Source organism: Lutra lutra, chromosome 9, assembly GCF_902655055.1.
Source record: "Lutra lutra chromosome 9, mLutLut1.2, whole genome shotgun sequence".
In the NCBI taxonomy this organism is placed as follows: domain Eukaryota; kingdom Metazoa; phylum Chordata; class Mammalia; order Carnivora; family Mustelidae; genus Lutra; species Lutra lutra.
The window spans coordinates 92,138,376-92,162,948 of NC_062286.1; the positions used below are offsets into that span (position 1 = coordinate 92,138,376).

At 42.3% G+C, this 24,573-nt stretch overlaps 1 protein-coding gene across 1 annotated transcript in view; it reads left to right on the forward strand.

Annotated features, from left to right (window-relative positions):
* The first annotated feature begins 173 nt into the window (after nt 1–173).
* Nucleotides 174–24,573, forward strand: part of ABHD12 (abhydrolase domain containing 12, lysophospholipase) — an 89,842-nt gene continuing 65,442 nt past the window's right edge. Inside the window, exon 1 of the mRNA XM_047744229.1 lies at nt 174–522. Within this exon, the coding sequence (XP_047600185.1) occupies nt 332–522 (191 nt within the window). The 5' untranslated portion in view covers nt 174–331. The remainder of the gene's footprint in view (nt 523–24,573) is intronic.

The window sequence follows — 24,573 nt, forward strand, 5'->3', positions numbered from 1 at the left end:
CCCCACTAGCCCACGACGCCCCGCAAGGATTCGCACGCCCTTCTCCAAAATGGCCGCAGGCCGGCGCCGGGGACGCTGGGCGCGCTCCCGGCGGAACCCAGGAGGGGGCGGGGCGGGGCGGGGCGGGGCCGGTGGGAGCGCGGCGCTAATTGGCCGACGCGGCCAGCCTGGTCCCAGGCGCCGGTCCGTAGAGTCGGGCGCCGCGGCCTGGGACTGGGATGCTAGGGGGTGCGGGCTCCCGGCGGCCGCGGCTCCCGTGAGTAGCGGTGACTGCAGCGCGGGCGGGCGAGGTCAGAGGACGCCGCCGGCGGCCGGCCGTGTCGGCCGCGGGATGAGGAAGCGGACCGAGCCCGTCGCCTTGGAACATGAGCGCTGCGCCGCCTCGGGCTCGTCCTCCTCCGGCTCGGCCGCCGCGGCGCTGGACGCCGACTGCCGCCTGAAGCAGAACCTGCGCCTGGCGGGCAAGAGGCCGGCAGAGCCGCGCTGCGCCGCGGACGCGGGCATGAAGCGGGCTCTGGGCAGGTGAGGCGCGGCTCAGGGGCGAGGCCCCCTACCTGGCGCGCAAGCAGACCTGGATCCTCCCGGCCCTCTATAAGTTTCTTGCCTGCAGGAGCGCCCAATGTCTCCCTTCCACACTCCGGTGTCCTCTTCCGATTCTCCTCCATCCTTTCCCCTCGCCTGGCCCGCGGGAGCACCCCGACGGTCCCCTCCCTCCCCGGGTGTCCTTTTCTGGCCCTCCGCGGAGCTCAGCCCCATGCCCTTCCCCTTCCCAGGGGAGCCAGTGGGACCCTGTCCGCGACGGGCTGGACCAGGGTCTCCTCCAAGGGCTGGGAGCAGCGGGCACTCACGACCCCGCGTGGGAGAGTAGAGGAGAGCGTGGGGGCGGGGGCGTCCCCTGTGAGGCTCCGGGACGCCGGCACGTAGATGAGACGCAGAAGCGCAGGCTCCTGAGCCTGAGAGCGTTGGGGCTCTTCGCCTCAGATCTGCATAGAACTCAAAACCGAGCGCCCCTCGTGCTGGGCTGGCTTGTGCGGAAGCTTATCTTTTTTCGGTTTCTCACTCTGGTCATTTTTCTCGGGTAGCTCGTCGTCAGAAGTGGCGTTCTCTGCTCAGAACTGCTGGACGTTTGGGGGAAGGTTAAATGCGCTGTGCCCAGGGGGACACCGCATCGCCAGCGGTTGGAGGGAAACCTGTCGTTGGTTGTGCAGGTGCTTGAAATTTGACTGCACTGAGTTGTCTCCTTAGGAATCTCCGTGGAGTCTGGAAGTCTTAGTTTTTTGCTTTCTCCCTCTGAGTAGGAGATGAATGCATCCAGGTAAAGCTGATTTCAGAATTAAGATAGTGTATTTCACAGGGACAAAGCTCTCCTTGTATGCTAGCTTCGTAATCTGGCTGGTCATAGAACGTATCATTCATGGCAAGTGTGAAGTCTGGATGTTTCACGGTTTTGAACAAGTTACTATGTAATGTTCTCAGGTGTTACCGAGTCCTTTCTTTTGGGGTCAACTGGAATGCCCTTAATTGACACTGGCTACTTCAGTGTCAAATATTTATCAAAATAGTCTCTAAAAATATCAGTTTCATTGCCTGAAAGATCACGAAATTGAAAATATGAATATTTGGATAAATAAAATAAAAATATTTCGATAAATATTTCTATTTATAGAATATTTATATTATAGAAATATTTATCCAAATAGACATTTCAGCATTTCAAATTCATTGCTTAAAAGGTTATGAAATTAAATTGCAGTCTCCTCTAAGTCAGTGGTTCACATTCTTGCCAGAAGGGCAGGGACTGACAGTTTTTTTGGTTTTGTTTTTGTTTTTTTGTGTATAAAGTTATCTAGTAGCTGGTCAGTATCTTTTGTGAAACTAATTTGTCCTCTTTTTTTGTGGAAAGGTTTATCTGCATTAAAAACTCATGAATAGGGGGCGCCTGGGTGGCTCAGTGGGTTAAGCCGCTGCCTTCCGCTCAGGTCATGATCTCAGGGTCCTGGGATCGAGTCCCGCATCGGGCTCTCTGCTCAGCGGGGAGCCTGCTTCCCCCAATCTCTCTCTGCCTGCCTCTCTGCCTACTTGTGATCTCTCTCTGTCAAATAAACAAATAAAATCTTTAAAAAAATAAAATAAAAAATAAAAACTCTTGAATAGCTTTAATGTACTTTTGTTAACAGGTTTGGCATTACACCGAGATAAGTTTGGGAATTCTTCCTTTGAAGAAACGAAATTGTTAGGCCCAAGAGTGTTTGGGGAAACAGTGCTGGTCTGGTACCTTCCTTGAAAGATGTACTGTATTAAAAGGGTATGCTTATTTTCATTTTTGTATTGGGACAAAGAGACATTCAAGAGGTGCTCATATTCTTTGGAGGAACGAAAGACTGTTAGGGAATAAAAAGTAAAGCAGAGGGCAGGAAAGCCAAATTTGCATGTTAGCCTGTGGCTTCCTTCCCTTCTTGGAATGTTCTCCAGGACATGCTTCTGCTTTGTTTTCTTCCTCACCCAGGTCTCTGCCCAACTGTCACGTCCTCCTGTCCTCAGAGAGGCCCTCCCTCTCTGAGAGACCAGCCCATGCAAAATAGACTTCTTGCCATTCCCAATGCCCTTATTCTGTTTGCTTTTTTCATCACACTTACTTCTCTTGACCTTACAATTGTCTGTGTACTTAACTTGCTTTACTGGCTGTCTCCTCCCCTACAAGAATGGAAGCCCTATGAGAGTAGGGGCATTGTTTCCTCCACTTTTCTATCTCTAGTGTATGGCTATTGTAGGTAGCAGGAAATACTTGATTTAATTATCTGTGGTGTAAATTCCTAAGAAGTGGAATTGCTGGGCCAAGGAGTGTGTGTTTATAATTTTGAAAGGTGAGGCCAAAGTGCCCTCCAATGTACCGATGGATACTTTCCCCAGCAGTGTCAGTTGCCTCTCTTCCCCCCAATGCTGAATGTTACCAAATATTTTTTATCGTTTTTCTATTTGATTGATGAAAATGACATCCTATTTGTAACTTTAATTTGCATTTCTAATTGTTAGCTGGCAATTTGTGTGTGTTTTTATAAGCCTGTTGCTTACCTTTGGGTCTCTCATTATCTGCCTTTTCTTTGGATCCTATTGTGCACATTTTCAAATATTCAAAAGTAGGGGAGACAATATAATGAACCTTGATGTATCCATCACATCTTCTTAAACAGTTTCCCATGTGTTGCCAATCTTGAATCATTTGTCTCTCCTCCCTCCACTTCTTTGTAGGATGAAGAACTAGAATACTTTAAAACAAATGATTTTATTCATAACTACTTCAGAATTAACAAATGATTTTATTCGTAACTACTTAAGAGTATAACTTGGGAACTGGAACAAATAGGAACTTTTGAAATAATATAACCTCATTGCTATATTTATCAAAACTTTTTTATATTTATCAAAATTAACAGTTTATTGCCTATTATTAATTTAATCTAAAATCCAATCTACATACACATTTTTTCAGTTGTCTCAGAAATGTCTTTAAAATGTTTGTTTAAAAATCCTGTACATTTCTTAAGTTTATTCCTGTTATTTGGTCTTTTGTTGTTGTTGAAAATAGGACCCTTTCTTATGTTACATATTTCTATTATTGTACTTAATAATTTTTTAAAAGATTTTATTTATTTACTAGAGGGAGCACAAGTAGGGGGAGCAGCAGGCAGAAGGAGAAGCAGACTCCCCCCTAAGCAGGGAGCCCGATGCAGGGCAGAAGGAGAAGCAGATTCCCCCCTAAGCAGGGAGCCCGATGCAGGGCTTGATCCGAGGATGCTGGGATTAGAACTTGAGCCGAAGGCAGAGACTTAGCTGACTGAGCCACCAAGGCACCCTGAAATTTTATTAAATTACTTATTAATTTTGTACTTATTAATTTTGCAAGTAGCAACTTATGTAATCATATTGTTTCTATTAGTGTTTGCAGTTGGTTCTTTTGGATTTTCAGGTATAATATCATATCAGTCACAAATAAGAATTTCATTCCATGTTTTCTACTTTTTATGTCTCTTATTTCATTTTTTTGGTTGCATTGTATTTCCAAAACAAGATTAAATATTGGGAATGCTAGTGGGTATCTTGTCTTGTTCCTTACTTTATTGAGAATGCTTTTAGTGTTTTTGCCACACTAGTTATTTTACTAAGGGGTGTGTTGTTGCTATTTGTTTTTTTAATCAAAAATGGTTGTTGACTTTTATGAAATGCCATTTAACATCTGTGAAATTATCATTTAGATGGTCTTTCTTGACCTGTTGATATGGATTATAGTAACAGATTTTATGTTATTGAATCATCATCATGTTATTGAATCATCTGTGAAAACTCCATTAATATATAGCCAGGTTCTATTAATATTTTACTTAGTCATTTTACATTATTATATGTGAAAGTAGTTTGTAATTTTGTTTCTTAGTGTACTCTTTATCAAGTTGTTTTATTGCTTTCCGTAGCTTTATTCAAAGCTTTCTCTGCATTAGCTAGTTTAAATACTCTTGAAATTATAGGTTTCTTTAAATTTGGTGGAATTCCCCTGTGAAACTACCTAAGCCTGGTGCTTTTTTAGACTTGCTATCTCTTTCTGGGCTTAGTTTTGGTGATTTACATGTCCATAGAAAATCACCTGTTTTATACAGCTTTTTCCTCTGTATCTGGGGCTGTTATCCCTGTCCTATTCCCTAATTTTGTGTGCTTACATTTTTCTTTTTCCTTTTTTCCCCTTTGATTATTTAAACTAGCAAATGGTTATACACTGAAGTATTTTTTCTTTGGAAAAAATCTTTTTTTTTCCCAATAACATTTTTTTGTTGTTAATTAATTCTAAGAGACCAAGATGATGCTGAGGGCTCTGGAGAAGTAGAGAGAACATCTTCCATCTGAAAGCTGCTACTGCACCTCTCGTGTTGCTGCCCCTGACAGGAATGTGGCCCTAGGATGGCCAGATTATCCGGTCTTTCAAGAAGAGACCTGGGGATGTGTGTGTTTGTGAACTCAAACTTTGTAAACGTTGGCAACTAGTTCAGATAAAAACAATAACTTTGGAGTAAGATAGAACAAAACATTTTTTGTTTTGTTTTTAAAAATTTCTGGATTCATCATTTTTAAAGGTAAATGTTTATCTAATTTGTGTGTTGACCCTGCATTCCATGAAAGAAGGGACTAGATATTAATTTTGTGCAGTATCTGGTAATTTTTGGCAAACAAGGAGTTTGTGGGCTTTTCCTGGTTTGTTTGTTTGTTTGTTTGTTTTGTTTTGTTTTTGGTCAGTAATCCTGGAGTTCTTTGGAATATGCCTTAATGGTGTGAGTGATCTAATTTGGACCCTAGGAAGGTGGTACTGAGATGTATGGGTCTGTGTGTTTCAGTGAACTAGTTTTTATCCTTCAACTCCCAGCTCATCAGTGGATCTGCAAGTGACTGAGATCAGTGAGATGAATGGGAGGTTTCATAACCAGTGATCCTTGCATGTAAATACAGAGGAACTGAGGCATCATCCTTGGTTCCTCCTTGACCCGAAGCAAGGGACTTCATCCAGCTGCTGATGGCTTTACTGTAATCCAGAAAGGTAGGTGGCTGAGGTTAACAGCCCTTTCCTTCAGCATCATTCTTGAGCTCACCTTAGAAGGTGCTTTGCATGGTATCTCTTTGTTCTTTCCTTATACACTGAGAAGGTGAGAGTATGGTTTCAATTAGCTTTTGCCATTAAAATGTACTTTTCTCAGTCCCCCTTCTTCTTCCACTTCCGAAGAGTACATTGTGTGCCTGGACTGTGACAAGCAAGGAAACAGGCTTTGTTTATGGCACTTCAGCTGGGTCTCTCAGCTGAGTCCATCTCTTTTCAACTGCGATTTATCTTATCAAGGCCATACTCCAGCACTGGACCTGGGACCCTGAGACCTGGCACTTCTCTGGTGTCTCCCTCTTTGGTGGGATTTTGTGCCCTGTATCTCTGCTTCCTTTCCCGTTCCATTTTAGCCAGTGCATTCTCTCCCTTCTCAAGGGAGTGTCTCTTGTATGGTAACCAGATAGATATTGCTTATGTGTGGGAGATATTTTTGAGTAGATCAAAGGCTCCTGAAGACATTATCATGGAGGTAGCCTTGGGAAGAGGCATAGAAGATGGATCATCTTGTCAGGGTTATGCTGACAGCAGTGGAGACAGGCTGCCTTTCCAGACTCATGATCCTCCTCCTCCTCCCACTAGGACACTTTTCTTTACAAAATGAAGTCTACAGGAAAAATTTTTACTGTAATATGATCTTGAATACTGACAGATTAAGTCAGTGCTCTTCTCCCAGAGATGATGCTGCAGAATTTGGGTGTAAGTGGGTTCTTGCTTTGACAGAGGACTCTTTCAGCACAGGGAATTGGTAAGTCATTTGTTTTGTCTTGAACTGAAGGCCAGTTGGGAAGGGTCAGTTAAGAGAGCAGATGCTGACACAGGGAAGAACAGTAGTAGGAAACGTTGCCTGAAATGTCCATTTAGCCAACAGATCCATTATTTGGGCATGGTTCTAGCTTTAGTATCATTTGATATCTTGTAGGATATCACTCACATAGATGTGGAGCCCCAAGCAAGTGTTCCCAGGTTCTGTGGGTTGGGGAGACTTGTTCAACTTTTTGAGTTTGTTTCTTCCTCTGTGATGTAGGTATATAGAAATACTTTCCCTATAGGATTGGAGTGAAGCTCAGATGTACAAAAGAGCTGGGTATACGATCAGTGCCCAATCAGTAGCACCTTATAGTTTGGTCATCCCCAGGGCTACTACTAATACTATTAAATGCAGGTCACATCTTGTGGACTTTACGTTCTGTAGGGGAGACAAATAACAAACAATTGCGTATGATGTGCCTCACATGCTTGGGGTACTAAGGAGATAAGTAGGCCACTAAGGAGCACCTGTGATATGTACATGGTTTAGGTGGCAGGAGGCCTTTCTGACAGAGGACATTTGAATGGAAGCCACTGGCCTCTTTAGAGTGGAGGAATGCCTTGATGTGATGTATGTCATTACCTTGTCACTCTGACTGCTGTGACAAGGACAGACTAGAGGGACTGGAGGGCCAGAGGGAGCAGGAGGATCAGTTAGGAGTCATCCAGGTAGCAGATGGTGGGGCTTGGGCTTGCAGTAGTTGTGGAGGGGAGAGGTGCTGCATTGTGGATCTGTTTTGAAGGAGATGTCAATAAGACTTGGGAGGTAGATGAGTGTGAGAGAGCAAGGATGGCCAGAGATGTTTCACCAGTTTTCTTTTGAGTGATGGGAGGCAAGGGGCTGCCATGCACCAAGATGGGGCAGTTGTGGGAAGATCAAATGCTTTGGGGGGGGTGATGAGCTTGGTTTGGGGCTTATTGAGACCTCCTTTTGCATATGCAGTAGCTAGGAGGAGCTAGAGTTTGGGAGAGTTAGGTTGACTTCTGACCGTTAGCCTGCAGAAGGTACTTAGAGTCACAGTGGGGTGGAGGGGGGGAATCTGAGGGCTGGGACTCAGGTCCTCAGTGGTTAAGGGCTGGGAGAAGAGGAGGAGACCTGGAGGAAGCAAGGGAATGGATTAGGAAGAGTGGTAGGAGGAAAGGGTCAAGGCAGCTGGGTGAAGAAGCCTGTTGCAGAGAAAGTGTGATCTGCTGTTGGATTTGGTGACATGGAGATGAGTGGTTTACAGGAGTGGGAATGGTGGAATGGTGGGGATAAGAGCCTAACAGAGTGGCTCAAGGGAGAGGTGGAGAGAAGAAATGCAGATAGCTTTTTAAGGAGCTTTACCATAAAAGGGAACAAAGATAAGGGGGATCCCTGGGGTGGGAGGAGGCTTCTGACCAGTGCTGTTGTTAGAGCTCATTGCTCTACTCAGTGGGATGGTCCAGTAGGCATACACTGGCCATGCAAATGCTGGTGGCATGGTGTCTCTGGGACCCAACACCTCAAGGCTAAGTGGATGGTCCCCATACAAAAGAGACAGGCCAAAGAGGCCATGAAGGTGCAGGGAGGTGGTTAGATTTGTTGGAGAAACATTGGTAGTTGTCTTCTGCATGCTTCTCCTTTCTCTGTGAAATAAAAGCATGGTTGTCCACTGAGTGGAGAGGGGGCCAGGGGAGCTGCAGGTCTTTCTTTCCCTTTCACTTCTCCACCTGGACAGTCCTAGTTCTTTGTCCTTGACCTAAACAGACTGATCCACCATATTTGCTAAACATTAATGTGAACAATCATGCTACCTAGCAGGGACTCTCCATTCTTTCTTTCGGACATGTAATGTTTCAGAAATGGCTCCCATGGGAAGTCATTTCAGCTGTGAGCTCTCGTCTGAGAAGCCACACGTGTTTGCACACAGTTTAGTGCTGCCTGGTTGTGGGGGCCTGAGTGGGAGGGCAGTGGCTCCACAAGGTTCCTGCACACAACCTCACGACAAGGGGGTAACAGTTGGAGGTGGAGGTAGGAAAAGGAGCAACGTGAGCTGAGGTCAAGATAGAGAGATTGTGTGTGACCCAGGTAGAATCCTTACTTCCCAGGTTTCTCTAATACACAAAAAACTGTTTCTAAAATAAAATTTGTCTTGAGATGGCACTTGTAGACTTGAGTTGTCTTAGTATCTGTGTTCTGTTCACCTGGTATGGAAGTGTCCTAAAAGGTAAAAAGAAGGGAAGGTCAATGAGTGTCAGTGTGAGTAGTTTCAGAAGAATAAGACACTTATTTTTGCAAAGATGAAGGCAAGGAAGGGGTGTCACTGAAGGAATACAAGCTGATCTCCAGAATGCTAGACTTTTGGATCTGTTCTTGAAGTTTGAAAGAAATTGCCCTGAGGTTTAGGATAAGAAAAGAAAGTTCAAGTTGTTTTCAGTTCTTACAGACTTGTGGGATCTCCATGCAAGGTTTAGATATATTGACTGAACTATTCATAATGGGAAGGGCAGAACGTTCAGGGTTGGAGCAGCGGTCATTTTGATGCAGTCCTGATGAGTGCTCAAGAGACATATATGGCTTTTAACTGTTCTCTTGTACAAGTGAGACTTCCCATATTTTCTTCTTTCATCCTTGATTTGTGCCATCCTTGGTCCTGGAGGATCATTTCGCCACTACCTGAAAATGGCCATGTCAGTGGCAGGTGCCCATAGCTTGTTTTATTCAGCACACGGTTATAATACTTGGGTTGTTGGTCAGATGCATGCTAGGCTCTGGAAACATAAAGATGGAAGGAAACCGTACCTGTTCAAGGGAGTTTGTTGTCTGTCAGTTTTTACTTGTGGCTGCCACCAGCTCTTACACTCAAATATTTTAATGATATCTATAGTAAGGACAAAACGCAGGCACGGCTGGAGATGGTTAGTCTGGTTTCACTTTTGTCTTTCGTTATTCTGACATTATTTTGCGTGCCACTTTATGTTCAGAGAATCTCATCTTTTAGGCTCTCCCTTCCTTGACAGGTTGTAGTGCATCCTATCAGTGCCTCCCTGGCTTATCAAGGTTTCTGTAGATATAAAAAAAGAAATTCTCAGAGTTTGGGGACACAGCACACTTTAACAAGGCATGTCATGGCAGAACTTTTGGGAAGGTTTTGATATTTGGCTTAGGGTTCTAGAAGGAAGGGACTGTTAAACCAGCGTAGGCTGATTGGGAACCTGTCATGACAGCCCCAGGCTTCAAGAGAAAGCATGAGGGAAATTCTGCAGGCTCCAAGGCAAGGATCTCCAGGGATGGTGGTCACCATGGTGAAAGGCAGCCCCCAAGGAACCCTCTCTCTCCCTCTGTTCCTCTCTCATTTAAAATTTTTTTCTGATTACAAAAGTAATAAAAATTTTTCTTTCTTTTTTTTTTTTTTAAGATTTTTATTTATTCACTTGACAGACACACAGCGAGAGAGGGAGCACAAGCAGGGGGAGTGGGAGAGGTAGAAGCAGGCTCCCCGCCAAGCAGGGAGCCTGATGTGGGGCTCGATCCCAGAACCCTGGGATCATGACCTGAGCCGAAGGCAGACGCTCAACAACTGACCCACCCAGGCGCCCCAGTAACAAAGATTTCTTTTTTTTTTTTTTAAGATTTTATTTATTTATTTGACAGACAGAGATCACAGAGAAGCAGCAGAGAGAGAGGAGGAAGCAGGCCCCCTGCTGAGCAGAGAGCCTGATGTGGGGCTCGATCCCAGCCCTCCGGGATCATGACCTGAGCCGAAGGCAGAGGCTTTAACCCACTGAGCCACCCAGGCGCCCCAAGATTTCTTAATAAAAGTTTAAAACAGAAGATAACGAGAAAGTGCAATTTCCCTGGATGATTATTGTTAACAGTGTGGCATATATCAAAAATATTGCTTGCATGTTTGTTCTTTCATTCATCTAATAAATACTTTGTTGAGGCCTACTGTGTGTAAGAGGATGCGGACCAAATGTTGCACAAGAGCCAGATGGGTCCCAGCCTTTAGAGAGCTTACATTGTCATGAAGGAGAAAGGTAGCAAAAAAGGTAGTGTTTAAATATATACAGTGACATTTCAAAGGGGGTGGAAAATGGTATAAAGAAAATATAGCAAGATAGTGTTAAACATAAGACAACAGGCCCCAAATGGAGTCCCTTATGCTAAGCCCTACCTGGCCAAACCAAGATCTAACTTAATTACAGCTTCAGCTCTCCCAGAAGTGGAATCTTAAACCACTCGTTCAGGAATTGCCTGATCAGCACTAGTGAGGTTATCTGCCTGACCGACCCCTGCCATCCCCTAAAATAAAGTGACCAGGCAATAACCAACCCGCTTTTTTGGCCAAAGTAACGTCCGTATTTCTGTTCACTTCTCTGCCTGTAAAAGCCTTTCATTCTGTATAGCTCCTCCAAGCTCCTATCTGGGTTAAATGCTGCCTGATTCAGGAGTTGTTGAATAGAGCCAATAAGATCTTTAAAATGCACGCAGTTGATTTTTATTTTTTATTTTTTGGAACACTAGGTAATGCAATTGTGTGTAAAGCACCTGAGAACAAGCTATACTGTAGTGTCAAATATTTTTATCCCTGGCAGGAGAATAAGGCCTTTTTACAGCAGGACAATTCTGCCAACATCCTCATGATTTTTTGTTTTCTTCTCCGGAAACAAAGAGACATTTATGGATTGCTCTTGTGTATTTTTTTTTTTTAAAGATTTTATTTATTTATTTGACAGACAGAGATCACAGTAGGCAGAGAGGCAGGCAGAGAGAGAGAGGAGGAAGCAGGTTCCCCACTGGGATCATGACCTGAGTCAAAGGCAGAGGCTTTAACCCACTGAGCCACCCAGGCGCCCTGCTCTTGTGTATTTTATTAAGGCCTTAACTTTTTCAATTCTGTTGAGTGAAATTACCCCCAGTACTCACTGTGTTCGAATAAGATTTTAAAGACTGTTCTTCAGGTTTCTACTTGTGAACTAAGAAGAATTTAACCAACTCTTAGTCTTGGAGAATGAATCCTGGCTTTACTCTTTTGTTCATTCTCAGAGAACATGAGTAATATATATGTTATGCAAACCTTTCTATGTTATATATTACATATGTATTTTATGTACCAACTTGCCCCTTGAACAACATCAACATGGGGGGTTAGGGATAACCCAGTCCCATGAAGTAAAAAAAAAACTGTGTATAGGGGCGCCTGGGTGGCTCAGTGGGTTAAGCCGCTGCCTTCGGCTCAGGTCATGATCTCAGGGTCCTGGGATCGAGTCCCACATCGGGCTCTCTGCTCAGCAGGGAGTCTGCTTCCCTCTCTCTCTCTCTCTGCCTGCCTCTCCGTCTACTTGTGATCTCTCTCTGTCAAATAAATAAATAAAATCTTTAAAAAAAAAAAACTGTGTATAACTTTTGACTCCACAAAACTGGGTTGTGGAGACTTTATGATGTCTATTATAGAAAAGAAGCTACGAATAGCTTCTGTTAACCAGAAGCCTTACTAATAAACAGTTGATTAACACCTATTTTCTATGCTATGTGTATTATATACTGTATTCCTATAGAAAGTAAGCTATATATAAGAAAATTATATGAAGAAAGTCATAAGAGAAAATGTAGCAGGGGTGGCTATATTAATATCAATGTATATTTCAGAGCACAGAATATTATGAGAGCTAAAGCAAATCGTTTCATAATGACAGATTAGTTAATCAAGAGGACGTAACAACTTTGGACATTTGCATGTGTAATTGACAGCTTCAAAAATCTGTAAAGTAGAAATAGAACTGTGAGGAAAATAGACACATCCATGATTATAGCCAGAAATTTCAATAACTGATAGAAGTAGGAGACAGAAAATCAGCAAGGATGTAATAGACTGGGGTGCCTGGGTGGCTCAGTTGTTAAGTGTCTGCCTTCAGCTCAGATCATGATCCCAGGGTCCTGGGATCAAGCCCTGTGTTGGGCTCCCTACTCAGCAGGAAGCCTGCTTCTCCCCCTGCTTGTATTCCTTCTCTTGCTGTCTCTCTGTTTGTGTCAAATAAATAAAATCTTAAAAAAAAAAAAAGGTTGTAATAGACTTCAACAACACTGTCCACCAACTTTCTTGACAGTCTGTTCAACAAAGGCAAATACTTGTTCTCCTCAAGTGCACATCAAACCAGATAGATCATATTCTAGGCCATAAAACAAGTCTCAAGAACTTTAAAATAATTTAAGCTATGCAAGGTCTGTTCTGACCATAAGGAATTAAATTAGAAATCAGTAAAAACAAGATGTCTGGAAAATCCTGAAACATTTGAGAAGTGAATAACACACTTTTGGATAAGCCATGGGTCATGGAAGAAATCCAAGAAGAAATTAGAAAGTAGTTCAAACTGAATGAAAATAGACACATGTATTCTCCTAAAGCATCCTTGGGGAATTTATTGCACCAGTTGCCCAGAGGAAGAAAGAACGGTCTCCAATGACTTCATATTAAAAAACTATTAAATTTATTCCATATTAAAAAACTAGTAAAAAAAAAGTAGGAATTAAACCCAAAGTAAAAAGAAAAATAATAAAGATCAAAACAGAAATCAAAGAAATCGAAAATGAAAATAATAATGTTCATAGAAGTTTAATCTGTAATGGGCAAAAACTAGAAATGATCCAGGGTGCCGGCTGGCTCAGTCCGTGGAACGTGTGACTCTTAATCTTGTAAGTTTGAGCCCCATGTTGGGTGGAGAGATTACTTAAAAATAAAACCTTTAAACAAAACTGGTAGCAATCCAAAACCCAAATGTATGTAAAAGCAAGTTGCATAGCCCTACAGTGGAATGTTACTCAGCAATCAAAAGGAATGAATTTGGACCACAGAGGATATTTAGGGCAGTGAAATGACTGCAGTAGAGACATGTCATTATCTATTTGTCCGAACTCTTAGAATGTACAATACCAACAGTGAACCCTAAAGTAAATGGATTCTGGGTGGTAAAGATGTGTCAATATTGCTTCATCAGTTGTAATAAATGCTGGGTGTAGTGCTGGGTGTTGATTATAGGGGAGGCTGTGCGTGTGTTTAGGGCAGAGGTCTATGATAAATCTCTGTGCATTCTGCTCAGTTTTGCTGTGAACCTAAAACTCTAAAAATGAAAGTTTTTTTAAGGCAATAAGGAACAAATAAAAAAATGAATCTCAGAGTAATTATGCTGAGTGAAAGAAGCCAGTCAAAAGATAGCCATTTATATGAAATTATCCTGTAGTTGCAGACAGCAGATCTATGACTGTTTGGGGTGGGGACCAGGGACCAGAGAGGGGCAGAAGGAAGAATTAAAAGGGGCAAGATGAACTCTAGGGGTGATGGTTTCAAAAGTGTTTACATGTGTTAAAACTGATAAAATTACATTAAATATTTGCAATTCATATCAATTGTATTTCAAAGTTGTTTAAGATACAAAACAAATGCTATAGAGCTTTCGCATGAGCATTTTGAAAGAAAATTTTTTTCCCCAGCTTTCATTCTCACCTGTGTACCTGCCACCACTAGGAACTGCTGTGGGTTTGGCTGTCCCCAGCCTTTGGGATTCTGAACATAGTTGGGTGATCAGAAACCCTAAGGAGAAAATCCAGGGGAACTGAATTTTACCATTTTTTAAAAAATAGTATTTTATTTTATTATTTTAAAAAAAGATTTTATTTATTTATTTGACAGACAGAGATCACAAGTAGGCAGAGAGGCAGGCAGAGGGGAGGACAGGGAAAGCAGGCTCCCAGCTGAGCAGGGAGCCCGATGCGGTGCTCAATCCCAGGACCCTAGGATCATGACCTGAGCTGAAGGCAGAGGCTTTAACCCACTGAGCCACCCAGGCACTCCTGAATTTTACTATTTTTCTTTCTAAAAATTTTCTAGATATCGGTCAGTATTATTATTCATTCCAAATGAGGATTTAGTTGAATAGGAAGAGTGGACCAGACTTCCAGGCCAAGGACCCGAGCTCATTCCCTAGCTGAGGCCTTACCTTGAGCAACTTATTTAATAGCTATGAGCTTACCTTCCACATCTGTATGCTGGGGGGGTTATCTGTCCTGCCTGCTTCACTAAGTTGTACTAAAATTGCAACAAGATCAGATCAGCACTATACAAGTATAAAGTGGCATAATGCTTTTCTCTTTCTACTTACTCTGTCTTCTTTTACTGTTAATTTAAAAGTTCGCAGGAGACACCTATGTTACATGTTAATTTGTTTTCCCAGTATTTGTTTCTTTGAGATACTAAATTACCTATGTTGCTAATACACGTTCAGTTCTTTTTTTTTTTTTTTAAGATTTTATTTATTTATTTGACAGAGAGATCACAAGTAGGCAGAGAAGCAGGCAGAGAGAGAGGAGGAAGCAGGCTCCCTGCCGAGCAGAGAGCCCAATGCGGGGCTTGATCCCAGGACCCTGGGATCATGACCTGAGCTGAAGGCAGAGGCTTTAACCGACTGAGCCACCCAGGCGCCCCATGTTCAGTTCTTTTATTTTTGCTTTGCATTGCCACAGGTTTCAGAACTTTCTCAGATACCTTTTTTTTTTTTTGCTAGGAAAATAGGTTTGGAAAGCAGGTAGTTTCTTGTTCTAATTGGTAAGGAATCTAGAGCTAGACAAACAATGCTTCTTGAGTGAACAGCTAGATAAAAAGGGAGCTATATTAATTTCCCAATTGAGATAGCCTCTTGAAAATATTTTTTATTGTGGAAAAATATACGTAAAAATTTACCATTTTTAAGTGCACAGTTCCATGGCAAGAAGCATATTCACAAGTTATGCAGGCATCACTACTCCCTGTCTCTAGAACCTTTTCATCTTCCAGCACTGAAACTCTATATGCATTAAACACTGACTCCCCACTCCCACCCCCAGCTGCTGATGACAACTGTTAAACTTGCTGACTACTCTAGGTTCCTTGTGGAAGTGGAATCCTAGAATATTTGTCTTTTTGTGTCTGGCTTATTTTACTTCGTATAATGTCTTCAAGGTTCATCCACATTGTGATATATGTCACAATTTCCTTCCTTTTTAAGGCTGAATAATATTCCATTGTATGTACATACCATGTTTTCCTTGAGACGGTTTAATTTTTATTAATGATGAAAAAAATTTTTTTAAATTTCTATGCTTGCACTGTTGATAAGATAGAAAAGCAATATATAGAGAGAGAGAAAAAAAGAAAAGCACTGTCTTGATTTTTGTCAACGTATACCTTCCTACCATTTGTGCATTAGCTCTTACTGCCATTGAAAATGCAAGACTTGTGCTGTTTTGACCTGGGCCAGGAAGAGTAAAACCCTAGATAAGATACTAAACCATGAGAGACTATGGACTCTGAAAAACAATCTGAGGGTTTTGAAGGAGCGGGGGTGGGGGGAGGGGGGGTGGGAAGTTGGGGGAACCAGGTGGTGGGTATTAGAGAGGGCACGGATTGCATGGAGCACTGGGTTCAGTGCAAAAACAATGAATATTGTTACGCTGAAAAGAAATAAAAAATTAAAAAATTTTTAAAAAATAAAAAGATGTCATTACATCTCATTACACTGGCCCCATTTAGGGAATGAGGCCAGAAGTTTATCTTCTTGCCTGTAAACAGTACTGCTTCCGTAAATGAAAGAGAGGATACAGGAATAAGACCCCTGATGTGGGATCCAGGGGTTTCTGGAACCAGTTTTGTCCTGAAACCAGGTCCTTCTTGGGTACCAAAGCAGACAGAAAACAGGCCCACAGGTGTGAAGAGGAAGGCAGGAAAGATGGAGGAAACCCATGGTGCCATTCCTGAGGAGCAGGAGTTTCCAGCACTGGCTTGGGGTCCATGGTAGTTTTGAACTAAATTTTTGCTCTGTGGAAGGGAAATGAAAAAATAAGGATAGTGGAGAAAATATCTCATAAAGGTAAATTTATATAGTGTTGGAATTCGGAGACAGTGTCCTTTGTGTCTTTTTTGGTGTTGAAATGTTCTCATCAGATTAGCTAGTTTTAGAAATCCTTCCTTGGTAAAATTAAAAACTTGGCAACACTGTGTCACTCCTCATTTTGCAGAAAATTTTGCTAGTTCATGACCTACAAAAATCTAGGAATCAGTCTTTTTGTGGGGAGCATCGGGGAGGGCGGGTCGGGATAGGTTGGGAGGTGAATTGAGCCTGCTGCTGACTCCAGGTTGTGACTGTGCTTATGAGGGCTGGTCACTGTGAGATCCTGAGATCCGATGCGTGGCTCCCACCACTTAGGTGCAGTGGGCAGGTATGGGTCCACAGCGCTTAAGTGCCTGTGTTGATCCCATAGGCCTGTGTGTAAGAGTGGAGGCTATCATACCAGGTCTTGGTCTGGGGCCCCTCATCAGGAACGCTGCATTTGCAGAGCTTTTAAAGCAATAGTTCCTGATTAGGCCACATCTCTTGTGTCCCAGACTCCCCTGTCTTTCAAAAACAGCATTTGGCAAGTTGGTGTTTGCTGATGATGGGCGAAAGGAAGGTAAAGGAGACTGTCGAAGTAGAACAGTCCCAAAGAAGTGAAGACAGGAAAAGGGAACAGTCAATAAAAGTAGGCATAGGAAGAATTAGTAAAAATAACATACAGTACTTAGTACCAGATAGCATCCTCTTCAGCACTTTGCATGTATTAATTTATGTTCACAACTAACCTCGTGAGGTGGGGTGCGTTATTGTAGATGAGGAAACTGTTTCACACGTAGTCTGTCGCTTGCCATTGCCGGCGTTGCTGGGGGGCCCCTGGGCCTGTGCCCTAGCCACTCTGCTCCTGCCTGTGTTGGGGCTGTCTCTCGTACACGTGCTATTAGAAGGGGGAAATAATGTAGGTTGAAAATACAGGGCTGATGTCTCAGGAGGGAAACCAGGGCTTTAACCAGGATGTGGCTTTCCTTCTTTGACCACATTAGTAGCCATGGCACAGTGCTAAGGGGTGGGCTTCTGAGATTATAGACCTGCTGGAGAGCCTTTCCTTGGGTTGATGGCCACCTTTGGGACCTTCTGTGTAGCTTAGCACCTCTCATCTTGTCAGTTTTGGAGTGGCTGGCAGGGTCTGGCTCCCTACTGCAGAGGCTGTGGGGAAATCAGGCCTCCAAGGAAAGCATTGCATGAAGCTCACCTTGCCAGCCCCTCTCTGATGAGTGATGGTGAATCATCAACATGAGGGACCACAGCATTGAAGGGTGAATCTGTCCAGGGCACCTGTAGTCAATTTAAGTAGTGATTTCTGTATTATCAATGTGCTCTCTTTTAATAAAGTGTCTGGAAGCTCAGTCTTCAGATAGGAAAATTAAAAGTATGGGGTGTCTGGGTTGCTCGGTTAAGTGACCAACTCTTGATTTCAGCTCAGCTTTTGATCTCAGAGTTGTGAGTTTGAGCCCCACAGTGTGTTCCATGCCCAGTGGGGGACTACTTAAAAAAAAAGGTGGGTGTGTTCGTGGGGGTAGGACCACTTACACCTAAAAATAGTCCTTCATTAAAAAATTTACTTATGGCTCTTTTATTTATTTTTTATTTTTTTAAAGATTTTATTTATTTATTTATTTATTTATTTATTTATTTATTGTGGGGGAGGGAGTACAAAAGCAGGGGGAGCAGCAAGCAGAGAACAAGCAGGCTCCCTGTTGACAAAGGAGCCTGACATGGGTCTTGATCCCAGGACCTTGGGATCATGACCTGAGCCAAAGCAGATACTCAACCGACTGAGCCACCCAGGCATTCCCTTAGGGCTCTTTTAAAGAGCAGGTTTTTCCAATGCGAATTTGTGAAGTATCTCACTTTATCTATTTTCTAAGTGCTGTGCACCCACCTCAGCTGTTTGACCCTGTGGGCACATCTCTGCTCCTCACCAAGTTTCCAGTCTGGGACCTTGAGGTCCAGTCTGGGACCATTTGAGGTGATGTATGGTCTTATGGTCTGAAGGGCGTGATGTGTGACTTTTCCAGGTAGAAGCATTTCACAGCAGGTTGGTAGTCCATCTGTTCTTCCTAAAGCTATCTGTAGAGATGGTGATGTTGTAGAATGCTGGAGCCTCCTAAAGGGTTCTTCAGTGACAAGGGTCAGGGGAAGCCTCTGACGACCTGTGCTGGACACAGAGCCAGAGCAAGAAAACTATGTCTGTGTGCCACTACATTATGCTGTAGCCACAAACCACAGTGTAGTCTGTTCCTGCTGATACAGTCGTGAAATTTTTGTTATTACATAAAAGAAAGATATGTAAAATTTTTTAAAATACCAAAGCATCTGCAGTAAGTTCTCTGTGCCCCACCTCTTCTTCCCTGACACGAACAGTTCCTCACAAGTCTAGAAACCCTTCCACCCCCACACTGTGTCACTGCATAGACACACATTCTTTGTTTTTTTTTTTTTTTTTAAAGATTTTATTTATTTGTCAGAGAGAGAGAGGAGAGAGAGCGAGCACAGGCAGACAGAATGGCAGGCAGAGGCAGAGGGAGAAGCAGGTTCCCTGACGAGCAAGGAGCCCGATGTGGGACTCGATCCCAGGATGCTGGGATCATGACCTGAGCCGAAGGCAGCTGCTTAACCAACTGAGCCACCCAGGCGTCCCACACGTTCTTTGTTTTTAACAACTGCATGTCATCCCAGTATACAGATGCCCTATCCCCTATTATGGAAATGGAAAAATCCGTATACTGTGATCCATAGCTTTTGTATACACAAAACACCAATTGGTTGTGAAGTATAAGGGAGGAGAAGACAAATGTTACTGATGATTGGAAATATGCAAAATCCATAAGAAGAAAACTTGTAAAACGTTCCCAAAGCTCACAAAAGTAGGCTTGAACACATGTAAGGACATATGCCTTCTTCAATAAGAAAGCCTAATTTCTCTAAGATTATTCGTTTAACAAAATTTCAAATAAAAATGCCAGCCTGTTTCTCTTGGGTTCTACACAAGCTGATTCTGAAGTTCAATGAAAAATGGCATGCAGGAGTGCCAGCAGAGGGAAGAGAGAGCGGTGAGTAGAGCCTGGTCCATGTTGCAGAGTTCTGTCTTAGGAGTGTGGCAGTAACTTGGAGTAGCAAGCCAGTGAAACAGGACGGAAATTCCAGGAATAGTCTCAAATACACGTGGGCATTTAGGGTAAAGGTGGGATCATAAATGAGTGGGGTGAAAATTGATTTAGATTTTTAACAAAGGATTTAGGGACAACTGGTAGCCATTTGGAATAAAATAAATCTGGATCGTATCTTAGACCATACACCAGGATCAACGTTCAAAAGGACTCAGTGTAAAAATGAAACCAAAAGTACAAGAAAAAAACATGAGTGAAATTCTTTATAGTCTTGCAATGAAGGTCTTTCTAATTAGAAAGTTGAACTCTTATTTTTTTTTATATTAGTTACCAAACAGTACATCATTAGTTTTTGATGTAGTGTTCCATGATTCATTATTTGCATATAATACCCAGTGCTCATTATAACACATGCCCTCCTTAATACCCGTCATTGAGCTACCCTACACTCCCACCCCCCTCCTCTCTGAAACCCACAGATTGTTTCCTGAGTCCATAGTCTCTGGTTTGTCTCCCTTCCCTGATTTCCCACACTCCAGTATTCCCTTACTTCCCTTATGGTCCCCCATGCTATTTCTTATGTTCCACATATGAGTGAAACCATACGAGAATTTACTTTCTCTGCTTGACTTATTTCACTTAGCATAATCGCCTCCAGTTCCATCTATGTTGATGCAAATGCTGGGTATTCATCCTTTCTGATGGCTCAGTAATATTCCATTGTATATATGAACCACATCTTCTTCATCATTTGTATGTTGAAGGGCATTTTGGCTCTTTCCACAGTTTGGCTGTTGTGAACATTGCTGCTATGAACATTGGGGTGCATGCGCCCCTTTTCCCTACATCTGTATCTTTGGGGTAAATACCCAGTACTGCAATTGCTGGGATATAGGGTAGCTCTATTTTTAACTTTTTGAAGAACCTCCATACTGTTCCCACCAATAGTGTAAGAGGGTTCTCTTATTTGTACATCCTCCCCGACATTTGTTGTTTTTTGCCTTATTAATTTTGGCCATTCTCATTGGTGTAAGGTGGTATCTCAGTGTGGTTTTGATTTGAGTTTCCCTGATAGCTAATGATGATGAACATTTTTTCATGTGTCCGTTAGCCATTTTTATGTCTTCTTCAGAGAAGTGTTCACATCTTCTGCCCATTTTTTGACTTGATTATTTGTTTTTTTAGGTATTGAGTTTGAGAAGTTCTTTATAGATCTTAGATACCAGCCCTTTATCTGAAAGTTGAATTCTATTAAAAGGTTTTAAAATAAATTTCACTCATAAACATGGAAAACATCGGCATAACATACCTAATGACAAAAGACAAGAACATATTTGCAACTCATATAGATGAGCTAATTCCTCTAATAGATAAAGAACTTCAAGTTATTGAAAAGAAGAAGGTCAAAACCAGTGGAAAAGTGTGCGAAGGACATGTGTAATTCATAGACAGAAAATTACCATAACCCTTCAGTATGTGAAAGAGTGCTCAATCACACTCATTCATAATTAGAGAAATCAAATTACCAAGGTGCCATTTCTCACTTATCAGATGGCAGACATGCATCTTCATTAACCACTTTGCTAGTGAGGCGTTGAGAGAGACAGGGATTTGTGAGAGTTGTCTCTTATAGGTGCGTTTACTCTTTGATCTATCCATTTCCATCCTAGGACCATCCTCTGTGCAGTTGCACGTAAAAATTTTATGTGTACAAAATGACTCATAGTGGCATTCATTGTTGGAAACCACCAAAAGTTCAGCAGTGGGAGACTGGGTTAATCACCTGTGCTATATCAACCAAGTGAAATACTATGGAGCTGCATAAAAGCTATAAGTCGATATGGAGAAATTGCCTGGATATGTTGTTGAGAGAGAAAAATCAAGGTGTAAAACAGTTTATAAAATGTAGTAGGCCGGGGCACCTGGGTGGCTCGGTGGGTTAAAGCCTCTGCCTTCGGCTCAGGTCATGATCCCAGGGTGCTGTGACCGAGCCCCGCATCAGGATTTCTGCTCAGTGGGGAGCCCCCTCAACTCCCGCCCACCTCTCTGCCTACTTGTGATCTCTGTCTGTCAAATAAATAGACTCTTTAAAAAATAAAATAAAATAAAATGTAGTAGGCCACCTTTTGTACGGAAAAAAAAAAAAGGAAAAAATGAAAACATGTCTTCGAATAAGGATACCCTGGAAGGAAAAATAAGTATCTAATAAAAATGATTATCTGGGCACTAGTGAGATAGAATGCATGGAGACAAGTTGGCAATGTGACTTTATATTGTCTTATTTCTTTTTAACTAATTACATAAATGACCTCAAAAAAATTATTGGTGAGCTGAAAGTAAAAATGAGCATGCAGAGTGTAATCTCATATTAGTTAGGATGACATTAGCTACTTTACCAAATCAATAGGACAGCCAAACACCCATCGCTTGACTCACATTGCCTTGGTGAACTCTGTGCATGTAGTCCTACCTGCTCCCTTGGCAGACTAGGAACTGTAGTCCCAACTAGACAGCCACCTCCCACCACCAGCTCTACCCTAGAGGAGGGTGAGTGCAAACTTTTGGTGGTCTGCTAGATGTCTCCACCACAGACCCTCACTCTGAAAGATATAGTCAGTATGGAATCGAGCTTATACACACATACTACATTAGTACATTGACATTGGTTGTATAGGATTATGTGATATGAGGTGACTTTTATTCTCTTTAATTTTTTTTTGCCAGCTTGCAAATTTTATACATTTATCTGTTAATCAGGGAGGGCATAAAGCTGTGAAAATATAATCCCAGTTGAATATTGCAAGTATATTCCCTTTCTGTCTCACAGACGGTGTTGCAGAGAGGACGTCTGTGTAGTCTTCCTGACGTACTGGGATGATGGAGTCAGGCAGTCACCCTATCAGAGAGGGGTTGCTCAGTCAGAGAGCAGATCCCACTGAGTGTTTGCTCACATTGGCCTCATTGGTACTGTGAGTTTCTTATTCTTTGCAAATAACATGGGGGAAGGTGGAATTTCATTGTTTCATTTCTACATGTTAACTGAATGCTACTTGTTTTGATAACAGGAAGTATTTTTATATCTGAAGACAGTTTCCAGAATATTGCTTCATTGTGAGTTTTAACTTGTTTTGTTTAAATAAAAATGGAAGGAAAATGATTTCGAGAGCTTTCTCTGTGAAGTCTCAGGATGGCCTTGGCTAAGGGCTGGGTAGTATGGTCTTGGGACCTTCAGTCTACTCCTGTTACCTGCCCTGTGAGGTTCAGCAGCAGGAGACTTGTCCACTAGGGTGTAGATGTTCTCCTGTGGAGGGAAATGCTTATATTGTGTCTTCTAAGCTGCTTTTAATTTTATTTATTTATTTATTTATTTATTTATTTTAAATATTTTATTTATTTATTTGTCAGAGAAAGAGAGAGAGAGAGTGCACAAGCAGTGGAAGCTGCAGGCTTGACAGAAAAGCAGGCTCCCCCATGAGCGAGGATCCCAATGTGGGACTCGATCCCAGGACCCCTGGGATCATAACCTGAGCCGAAGGCAGCCGCTTAACTGACTGAGCCACCCAGGCATCCCTAAAGCTGCTTTTTTTTTTTTTTTTTTAAGTTTTTATTTATTTATTTGACAGATAGAAATCACAAGTAGGCAGAGAGGCAGGCAGAGACAGAGGAAGCAGGCTGCCCGCTGAGCAGAGAGCCCGATGCAGGATTCGATCCCAGGACTCTGGGATCATGACCTGAGCCGAAGGCAGAGGCTTTAACCCACTGAGCCACCCAGGTGCCCCTAAAGCTGCTTTTTATACTTTCATATTCCAGTAGTTTTATTGACAAGTCTGCCATCTACTGCACTTTAAATCTTGATCAAAGATGACATTCTCATCAACCAACATTATAATAAAAAATAAAATGTTAATCGTTGTTTTATTTACTGCTTGGGATATAGTAGATGTTTGATAAGTATTTGGTAAATGAGTGGAAATTCAAGTGAAGAAACAAGACTTTTCATCTGCTCTCATCTTTGCCATAAAATATTATTCTGAATGTTGTAGATATTGTGGGAAGATAAAATGTTAAAAGATAAACCTGGGGCACCTGGGTGGCTCAGTGGATTAAAGCCTCTGCCTTCGACTCAGGTCATGATCCCAGTGTCCTGGGATCGAGCCCCGCATCGGGCTCTCTGCTCAGTGGGGAGCCTGCTTCCTCCTCTCTCTCTGCCTGCCTCTCTGCCTACTTGGAATCTCTGTCTGTCAAATAAATAAATAAAATCTTAAAAAAAAAAAAAAAGATAAACCTATAAGGAAGAGCCAAAATTATCATTCCTTGCCTTTAGATGATAACTACCCATCTGGAAAACACCAATAAAAATCAACTACAAATTTCTCAGAATTAATGGAGATCAGCAAGATTTTCAAATGTAAAGTAAATAAATAAATACACCAACTAATGGCTTTTTTATATACTAGGAACTAATCAGCTGGAAAAATGTAACTAACTGTCTTACAGTAGCAACCCAAAATATATAGTATCTAAGAAGAAGCATAAGAAATATGTAGGATGTTTGTCAAGAAAATAATTCAACTTTACTGAAAGCATAACATAATTCTTGCTTAAGTGGAAATATATATTTTGTTTTTAGATAAGAAGCTACATATTGGGGGTGTCTGGGTGGCTCATTTTGTTGAGCGTCTGCCTTTGGCTCAGATCGTGTTCCCAGAGTCCTGGGATAGAGCTCTGCGTTGAACTCCCCTGCTCAGTGTGCTTCTCCCTTTCCTCTGCCCTCATACTCTCTCTCTGCTCTCCCCTTCTCTCTCTTTAATTATCTCTCTCTCTGAAATAAATAACATCTTTTTTAAAAAGCTATATATTGAAACAATGCTTCTTTTCCAAATAGATTTAATGCAGTTCTGTCTGTTTCAGTCAGCCTCAGTTGTCCTTTAGGGAAGGCAAGATGCAAGGCTATGAGTGAGTGCTGGGCACATAGAGCTCCCATGGTTGCATATGGCAAGGTGTAGTGTAGATCAGGGGCTGGGCATTTGGCAAAAGGAGTCAGAGGTGTGAGGCTGCCCTACATTTTTTCCTTCTGAGCACACCATGGCCCATCTTCAACTTCCAGCTCCCTGGAACAGAGCAAGAAGG